Below are 10000 nucleotides of genomic sequence, written 5' to 3' on the forward strand. Positions count from 1 at the left end.
TACGGGATAAAACTTTGCCACCATCATACCCATAACAGGCATGGCATACCCACACACCCACGGAGAGTCCCTACAGATCTAAATCTACCCATTTGTACCATGTCCGTGTGTGCTGTATACGTACTTCTACCTTGTAGTAACTGTCAACTGTACATCCCGATCGGGACACCAACTGATGCAAACTGTACAGCTTGGTAAGTGGCTTAAGCACTCAAGCAAGCACTCCAATGGAACGTGTGGCTTTGCAAGCGATTACCAATTGCCGTCGCCACAACTATGCACCCGGAAACGCCCAAGCAATGTCCGAATTTGACAAATCAACACTTTTTTTTCAGTCATAACTGCTGATGCTTTCAAATCTGGAGCTTATATTTTGTAATTCTGCTTAGTCTAAGAGATTCTCTCGATTATTCACATGTGCAAATGAAATAAAGGCACGAATGTGGCATCTCCAGGCGTTTATAAGTACTGTTTTGTAGTTATGATTCCCAGTGCAAAATTACCCAGTGATTTGTAGTTATGATGAACAGGCATTCAACAACATGAGTGAAGAAAGTGAAAAAAAAATCGTAAAGAAATCGTTGCGGCATGTTCTGAGTCACGACATGGTTGAGCAGGCCAAAAAACATGGCGGCTTCAAACCCCAACAAAGTTATCCAGGAAACGCCTTAAGACCCCATACAGTGAGGTGGCTGAGTACAGTCAAAGCTCGTTACTATGCCACCTCGCTTCTATGCCACTCTCGCTATTATACCACTTTTGCTCGGTCCCGACAAAATTCAATACAAAATAAATTTACTATGCCACCCCCTACTCTCGCTACCATGCCACTACTGTGTGACTGTTAAAAGGCACGAGTCGTGAAAAAGTCTGTATTGCGCAGTGCTCGATTATCACACTCACGTCCAAAGGCGAAGCGACGAACTACAGTCGAGCTGCGCACAACATAACTCAATACGTACGCGCATAGTCAGACTGTGTCAAAACACGCGATTCTTCTCCCCGATGCCAGCCACAACAAGCCAATCACAACACGCACAACGAGACACAAAAAAGCGCGAGCACACACACAGACACGCAGGCACACGTACAACAGTGACATCATTTTTTTTCAAATTCAGCCCATAATGTCAGCTCAGAAACGCAAGCGAACCGACTTTACGCTGAAGGAGAAGAAGGAGTTCATCGATGCCGCGAAGAAGGAGCCGAATCAGTCCAAGTTGGCCAGGGAGATTAGCAAGAAATGGGGCGTCGAAGTTAAGAGAACCACCGTGAAGAGCATTCTCAGCAAGAAGGATGCAATCGAGGCTGCAATCAAAGCTGGATTTCCATCGAAGCGCATGAAGTTGACGCAGGCTCATGACCCGAAGCTTGATGAGGGAGTGCTCATGTGGCTGAAGCAATCAAGAGGACAGAATGTGCCTGTCAGCGGTGATCTGATCAAGGAGAAAGCGATGAAACTGGCTGAGCTGATGCACATCCCAGACTTCATGGCGAGCGACGGTTGGTTGGGCAATTTCAAGAAGCGCCACGGCATCACGTTCAATACAGTGCAGGGCGAAGCTGGAGCGGTGGATTCGCAATCCCTTCTTGAGTGGCAACAACAGGTTCTCCGGCCCTTACTCGGGCAGTTCTCCGCAGACGACGTCTTCAACCTGGACGAGACTGGACTCTTCTGGCAGCTGCTTCCGAACAAGACCATGGCTTTCAGGGGAGAGCGGTGTACTGGAGGAAAGAAAAGCAAGCAAAGGATCACTCTTCTGGTTGGGGCAAACATGAGCGGCAGCGAGAAGTTCCCTCTTCTGGTGATTGGCAATTCCAAGAAATCCCGTGCCTTCAAGAACAAAGAGATCCCGGTCAAGTACAAGGCGAACTCGAAGGCGTGGATGACGGTGGAGCTTTTCGAGGAGATGTTGCGTGCGTGGGACGGACGACTCGGCCAGCAGGGACGCAGAGTGCTGGTCTGTCTCGATAACTTCTCTGGCCACCCTCCCGAGCTCGATCTGAACAACATCCAACTGGTCTTCTTCCCACCCAACACGACAGCCAATTCGCAACCAATGGATCAGGGAATCATAGAGAACCTCAAGCGCCACTACAAGAAGCTCCTGCTATGCCGCCGGCTTGAGGCCATAGACGAGGGAAAGGAGTTCAAGTTCACGTTGCTCGACGCTCTACACGTCGCCGGCGTGCTTGGGAGCAGATCGGCAAGTCGACGATCAGGAACTATTTCGCGAAGGCCAAGTTCATCGAAGAGGAGATCCAAACTGAGCCACAGGATGCGGAGCTGCCCGACATCTGGGAAGCTCTGTCTGCCGAGGAAAAGATGCACAAGAACGAGGAGATCGAGCTGTCTGACTTTCTCGAAGCTGACGAGCGCCTCGCGACTGGCGGGTATTTCACGCTGGAGGAGATTGCGGAGGAGATTCTGTGCAGTGAGGAGCCAGTGGAAAGCGAAGATGACGAGGTAACTGTCGAGGAGGAAATCGTTCCGTTCGAGGAAGCCCAGCGCGCTTGTAGCACCGTCCGGAAGTTCATGCAGCAGAGAAGCGGGAAGCCCAGTGTGATGCAAGCGTGCGATCGGCTAGACAACGAGATGCACGAGATCCGCCGAAAGAAGATGTGCCAGCCGACGATTCTTGAAAGCTTTGTGTGTCGTGAATTTCTCGCCATGCCATATGTTAGTGTGTGAACTCTGTTAGTGTGTGTATGTTCTCCGTTCGCTTAGCTTATACAACAGTCGTGCCTTTTACTTGCTGGAATAAATTTTGTCTAAAGATTAACTACAGATGGGTAACTTGAGAAAATAAGGCCGTTTTTACAAAATCTCGTTACTATGCCACTCTCGCTACTATGCCACTTTTGCTCGTTCCCAACGGGTGGCATAGTAACGAGCTTTGACTGTATCGCCTCATGAAGAATATAATAAAATAAGGCTGTTAATTATCTTCAAAAGGTGTGTTTTAATTAACCCAAAACATCCAAGTTTCACTCTTGCACTTCCTTGGAATTTTCTTAGTATGCATGCAAAGTGTCAGGCTGCTCGGTTTTATAGTTTTGGAGTTATGAAGGAGACACTGATACACACACACAGTGACATTTATTACCTTCGCATTCTGTGAAAGGTTATGTTTTGGTCGCTGTGTATTTATTAATTTGTGAATATGTGTGTTTGTTTGTTATTTGCATAACTCAGAAAGTATTAAACCGAATTGCATGAAATTTGGTGGGATGATTCGTGAGTATCCAAGGACGATTTGATTAGATTTTGGGAGTGATCGGGTCAAAGGTCAAGGTCATGAAAAGGTCAAAAACACTCTTTTGAGCATAACTTACTTCATAATACAGCTATCGACATGCAACCACCACCATATTGTTCCATGACGAGATACCTTTCGGATATGTAGTGTCGGATTTGACGTAACGTCATCGGAAGTGCGTCTAAATGATGTCACAAGATGACGTAAATTTTCAATTTTCAATCTCATCAGTTTTGATCATACCGTTTTGTAGGACTTACCTTAAGGACGTCACACACCAAATTTGACTTCGATCGGACTGACCGTTATGCCGTCATTGACGTTTGAACATGACGTTTTTTCAATTGTGGCTAAAATGTCCTGATATTTTACATTCAAATATCTATATAATTTATAAAGCAAAGTCTCCCAAATCCAGGCATTAGGATCAGTACCAAAATATCTGTTTATTGATGTACAGGTTTTGCCAATTAACTCTGTAGTCAAGGTCACACTCAAGGTTAAAATATACTTGTAGGCATAGCTTCAGATCTAATAGAGCTATTGACATGAAACCAACGTTAAAACGTTCAGTGAACTACGAGCTTTCAGAATGGTAGTCCCCGATTGGACGTGACGTCCCCGGAAGTGCGTCAAAAGATGACGTCATTTTTCAACTTTTAAATTTTTCAGTGTTTATCATTCCATTTTGTTGGACTGCCTTCAAGGAGGTTACACACCAAATTTGACGTCAATCGGACTGACGGTTGTGACGTCATGGACGTTTTAAAATGACGTTTTTCAAATGTGCCCGGAAAAAAGTTGCGGCGGCGAAGGTATGCGCTCTACCGAGTGCCTATTCTAGTTAGCATAGAGATAAACAGACAGACAGGGGTGAAAAAATAACCTCCGTCCACCTTTGGTGACGGAAGTAAATACAAATAAACAATAGGGGTTACCACTCCTTCCCATCCATGTTTCAGTGTTGACTGAACCCTCAACCCATTAACATCAGACTGTATTTGCTTTGTTTCCTATCCCTTGTAACTGCTGTCTGTTTTCCTTACTCCACTATTGTCTGTTTTCCTTACACCACCACCACCACTATTGTTTTCCTGCCACCTTGTTTGTATTCATGTCATTACATTGTGTTTATAAGATTAATTAAATACATCACTTTCAGACACATCTTGTGTTCGATTTTGCAATAATGTGTTTTGATCAGTCGTAACTAAGTAGTGGATATCTGAGGTTGACTTTCATTTTCCCCATGCTTGTGCTGTGCAATACTCGCTTGCTTGGTTGACGTCCTTGTCACCAAGTCGTGTCCAGGCGTACCTTTCCCCACCCACCCCCATGCTTTTCTGTGCCCTTGCATCTGTGCTACCAGAGATGATTTAATTACCCCTCGATAGATGTGGCCATTATTTGTTCATGTCATCCCTTTTCGCTTGTCTTTTGCCCACTCTGTCATGGTAGCGCACGTAGAAAACGAGGAGGGTTTCTCACAATCTTTGGAAAAATATGGAGGCTGCTTTATGGAGCGCGAAGAACCACTCATCGCCACGGCTTTCATCAATTTCTCGGTGTGCGTCAAGGAGCTGTCGGCGCTACTCAAAAACCTGGTGTGTGTGGAAAAAATTGTCGTCGCAGCACACTCATTTTCATGCAGTATCTGTTCTTTCTATGTTCCTTTAAGATGTTATTCAGATGTTTTGACGCATAATGTTTTCCAACAACGTTATCGACTTAAATTGGTAGACAATATGTCGAACACCTTTTACATCATGAAAAGAGCACGGAACCTGTATAGTGGGTCCAAATTGTAATGAAATCCACCAAATGTTAATGAAAGGCCTTTGTTACAAAGGGATGGAATGAGACCGTTTATTAATAGAAACTAATTTAGTTAGACGGTAGAGTCACTGTGTATATCCTCATTGAGCATCAACGTCTGCATACCCGCGTTCTTCGTACTTTCGGTGACCCGTGCTTGGTTATCGAATTGGTTATGTCTTTGCTTGCAATTTTCCACCAGTTTGAAGCATTTTATTTATTTGCTGGAATTTTGGCCCATTCTTCTACATGAGTTATTTTCACGGCTGCATATTCATTGGATAGCTCTCATTCACAGCAATCTCCCACAACATCTTTCTCAAGCTGAGGCTAGGGGACTGAGAGGGGATAATCAATGAAGCACCTTGACCATGTTTCATATGCAGCCTATGGCTGCTGGTTGCATCATGTTCTCGAAGTGTGGCTGTGCCTCTGATGCAGTGCCCCTGTTATCAGCAAGCTGGTACTCATTTTGCTGACCTTGGAAGAATGACAGGCTGAGTCAACCCACCTGGTGTTATTTCAACGGAACGATAAGGACTCAAACTCAAGACCCAAAGATGTTAAGCCAGCCACCTTAACCGTTTAAGCCAACACCAGGCCAACCTTTAGGCCAACACCAGGCCACCGTGACCCTGTTCTTCAAAAACATCTTTTTTTTATACCTTGAAATATCTTCTTTAAATTTAATTTATCCATTTACTTTTCAGTTCGGGCTTGCCATTAGTTCTTCTTGTTGTTTTTTTGCCCTTTGATCCAAAGTTGTGCCAGCTCTGAAAATATATCTTCAACAAAATAATGCAACTGATAGTGATGCTTAATTTGGCAGGATGGCGCATCCCCTGCTCGTGGTGGTCGTTTTATATTAAGTTGTTACTTATATGTACCTGCATCCGCCTCAAAAATACTTGGGCTCGGGAGGGGAAGGTTTTTAATAATTCCAATCAATGAGATTTTAAAAAATTGATCCAAGGCAAGATTCCAATAAATGAGATTTTAAAAAGTTGATCCAAGGCAAGGTTATTTGGAGACATAAATTAGATGGACATCACGAAGCAATGGACAAATTGACATACTATATGGGTTTTGAACCTGGGCTCACAGCATCCTTGAGCCATAGGAAGCACCAAACGGGCCAAGCCATTTTGTGTACAAATATGATGTTTTAATTGTAAGGGCATGGCATACAAAGAGAGCCTTGCAGCTCTGGCTATAAATCATTGGAACAGAAGAAGAAGCTTCAACGTGAAATGTTCTGCATAAAAGCGGCCACTTGGTAGTGATATGTGTCTGCAAGGGAATCCTATGTATTCCTACGTAAAATAGGGGTTCGGGTTCAACCTTGTGTGAGGGTTGGCAGGGGTTAGTAATTATTGGGATTATAAAGGTGCTTGTTAGGTTCAAGGGTTTATCCTCTGGCAGAAAATCGATGCACAAACCCTACTTTTTCTCCAGGCAAAGCAGGGTTACTTGCTTGGAAATTAAGAATAATGTGAATAAAGGGAACATGCACTCCCTTCAGCTCACTCACTTCATCTGCTTGTTCCCCACCTGTTTGATTGGCCGTTTATAACTGCTTGTTAACCCATCCCTCCTTCACTTTCGGGCAGTGTGAAAAAGAAGGGGAGTGAACATTCTTGAAAAGGTGGTTGTTTTGCCTCTATCTGCATGCTTTTGCTCCCAAAATACTTCACCCTTTCTTTGAGCCTTTCTCTTTCCTTCCCACCCATTCCCTTCCCTTCCCTTCCTTCCATCCTCGCTTTGTGTAGACAATCCTGTCAGTTATTCTTTGGGTAATATACTCGCCTTTTTAATTATTCACTCTGGATTTTAGTCCTTGCTGGGTCAAATTTGCCCGAAATGCATTTCGCAACCCAACAGCTGTTTCTTTTCACAATTTTGCCACTACATGAAAGATAATGCCCCCGACGGGTTTTTTTGAAGGTCAGCTCGTTGCATAAATGTGAAGTGTTTTGGAAGGCGAGGATCACACTTTGAGCACAGGTTTTGGCCTGCAGGAGTGTCATGTTTAGGTTTTTCATCTCAGTTTGTCCTATGTGTTGTCTGGTTTCATTCTTCTTCCTTTGGTGTAAATCCACTTGGGCAGTTGAATGAAGAAGGAAACTGTTTGATGATCAATTATATCAATCGCGCAAACCCTGGGGAGTAGTACTTGGGGATTTCCGAGTGATACGTTGAACAAGCATTTTGAATATTAAGCTTTGTGTGTTGAGTGAGCGATATTACTGAAACAAGAACATAATTTGACCCCACTTCCAATTTCACCCTCCTCCCATCCCACCCCAACCTCCCATCCTACCAAACCGCAACTAATTTATCTTTCTCTCTCTACCTTGCCTTTTCTGCCATTTCTCTTTCTCTTTCCTTTTTCTCCCGGCCATTTCACCCTCAGTTTTCTCTTTCCCATGTATGCAATTAGTAGAAGGTCTCCAGAAGAATTTTCTGCCGTCAAATTCGGCAATGTTTTATATACATTATACACTACTGGTCAGAAGTTTTAGAACACCCCCATTTTTCCAGTTTTTACTGAAATTAAGCCGTTTAATGTTTCAATGTACTCTGAAATTAAAGCATAGAACAAATAAACAATTGCAGATAAGAAAGAAATCATGGAATTGTTTTGTTGAACAAAATTTAATCTAAATTTTTGACTCATCAAAGTAGCCACCTTTTGCAGATATAACAGCCGAACATACTCATGCCATTCTTTCTGCAATGGAAATCAAATATTGTTCGGAAAGTTCTTCCCAACATTGTTGTAGAAGTTCCCACAAATGTGTTGCACTTGTAGGTTGCTTTGCTTTCACCCTTCTGTCCAGTTCATCCCAAAACAGCTCGATGGGGTGCAAGTCTGGAGACTGTGCTGGCCATTCCATGATTTGAAGCCTACTGTCTTGTTCTTTTCTTCTAAGGTAGTTCTGACATACCCTGGAGGTATGTTTTGGGTCGTTATCTTGCTGTAGGATGAATCCCTGACCAACTCGGCATAGACCAGAGGATATTGCATGGCGCTGCAAAATGCTGCGGTAGCCCTTTTGGTTCAGGGTGCAAGTCGCCAACTCTGGATCCAGCAAAAGAGCCCCAGATCATCACACTTCCTCCTCCATGTTTGACAGTTGGTGTCACACACTGAGGAACCATCCTTTCGCCTACTCGACGGCGTACAAAATCCCTGCGTGATGAACCGAAGATTTCAAATTTTGATTCACCGGTCCACTGGCGGTGCTTTATGGCCCAGGCAAGCCTCTTTTTCTTATTTTGCCATCTTAGCAATGGCTTTCTTACTGCCACTCGACCTGTCAAACCTTCAACTCGAAGTCTTCTCTTCACAGTTGAAACTGAGACTTCCTTACTTCGACCAGTGTTAAGCTGTGCTTGAAGCTGCTGTCATGTGAGCCGCCTATCACACAAGCTGTTGACTCAAAAACTTGTCTTCTAATTGTGTTGTGGCTTTGGATCTGCCAGACCTCTTCCTGTCAGTTTCCTCCAGTTTCCAAGTGCCTTTTGATGGTGTTGGAAACTGTACTCACTGACACCTTGGCTTACTTTGCAATTTCTCCAAGGGAAAGACCTCCACTTTTAAGGGTTATCATGGTCTCTGTTCTCCTTTGTTAATTGTCTTTTTCTCGCCATTATGATAGCAATATACTACTTCCTGCAGTGCAATATAGTCCAAGTAATGCTTCAGAGGAAGCAGCAACACAGTCTGTTCTTACACTGCTTTTATACAGACAAAGGGGTTGTAACTAATCAACAAAAGTTGGGACACCTGTAGGAATTCTTTGCATCAACTTTCAAGGCTTAATTTATTTCCATTGCTGCAGAATAGCTGCAGTTGCTAACCCATTACTTTTCCCTGAAAGGGCCTTTTTTAATAACTGAAATTTACATTATTTTTCATTTTTTGGTAACCTAAACTTTTTCTTTTTTGTTACCCTCTGGCAGTTTACCGCTTAGCTTTGTACCATTTCAGGTTATTGACTGGACTCGAACTGCTTAAATTTCAGTAAAAACTGGAAAAATGGGGGTGTTCTAAAACGTTTGACCAATAGTGTATATACATATACAGTATATATTTATATTGTTGAGGTTCTTGGAACTGCATGCATACAACAGATAGTGTCCCAAGACAGTTATTCCATTATTATACGTGTAGATAGTCCCCTTCCTTTTGTTGAGCGGGACAACAAGGGAGTGTGTTGCGATGATCTAATAGCTAGGGTTGCTTAAATCATTTTCTCCTTCATTTCATCCCTACTCTTCTTCTTTTCTGATTATTCCTGAGGTAAATCAGCCACGTGCGCCTTCGCTGTAAGGTGGGGCCTCGTGGAGGCCAGCGCATGCGGCACCATGGTGAGGAAACTGCAGCGCCGAGTCATGTGGTGTGCTTATTGGTGCAGGATTGTCGGCTCAAGCTTCCGATGGTCTGGGGAGAATTGCCGATTGCATTAGAAAGGCATGCAAATAAATACCTCTTAAGAGGCTGCACGAATGGTGTTTTTCATGGCCCGGGAAACACGGCCAGCACGATGCCCACGCTGCACGAAACACGTACAGAGACCGATAAAGCCGACTCCACGCCATGTTGGGCAGGCTACGAGTGTGCGGGTAGAGGTGGCTTGATCCTTTTTAACCTCAATATCCGACGCATATTGGTGTTCGCCTCGCGCACATGCTAGCGGAGTCGTGTGAATGCGAGCGCTGGCCACGTGTCTAATGGCGGAACCGCGCGCATTGTATGGAATGTGCTCGAAAGCAGACACTTACGCCACTCGTGAAACATGCATGGATTTATCCATGGCGATGTACCTTCGGTCCTCGCTGGTAACGGTGGATTCTCCACGGATGGTGAACGTCTTCTCGTCTCTGTGGCCAGCGAGGCTACGATCGACCCAGGGAATGTA

The 10000-nt window shown here is 44.3% G+C and overlaps 1 protein-coding gene across 1 annotated transcript in view; it reads left to right on the forward strand.

Moving 5' to 3' along the window:
* LOC147013061 (arf-GAP with SH3 domain, ANK repeat and PH domain-containing protein 2-like) overlaps positions 1-10000 on the forward strand; it is an 83070-nt gene that overhangs the window by 58272 nt on the left and 14798 nt on the right. Inside the window, exon 3 of the mRNA XM_085854558.1 lies at positions 4719-4864. Within this exon, the coding sequence (XP_085710684.1) occupies positions 4719-4864 (146 nt within the window). The remainder of the gene's footprint in view (positions 1-4718; positions 4865-10000) is intronic.

The sequence above is a fragment of the Eptatretus burgeri genome, chromosome 14 (genome assembly GCF_056783735.1).
Source record: "Eptatretus burgeri isolate ZD-2024b chromosome 14, Ebu_testis_v1, whole genome shotgun sequence".
Taxonomy (NCBI): domain Eukaryota; kingdom Metazoa; phylum Chordata; class Myxini; order Myxiniformes; family Myxinidae; genus Eptatretus; species Eptatretus burgeri.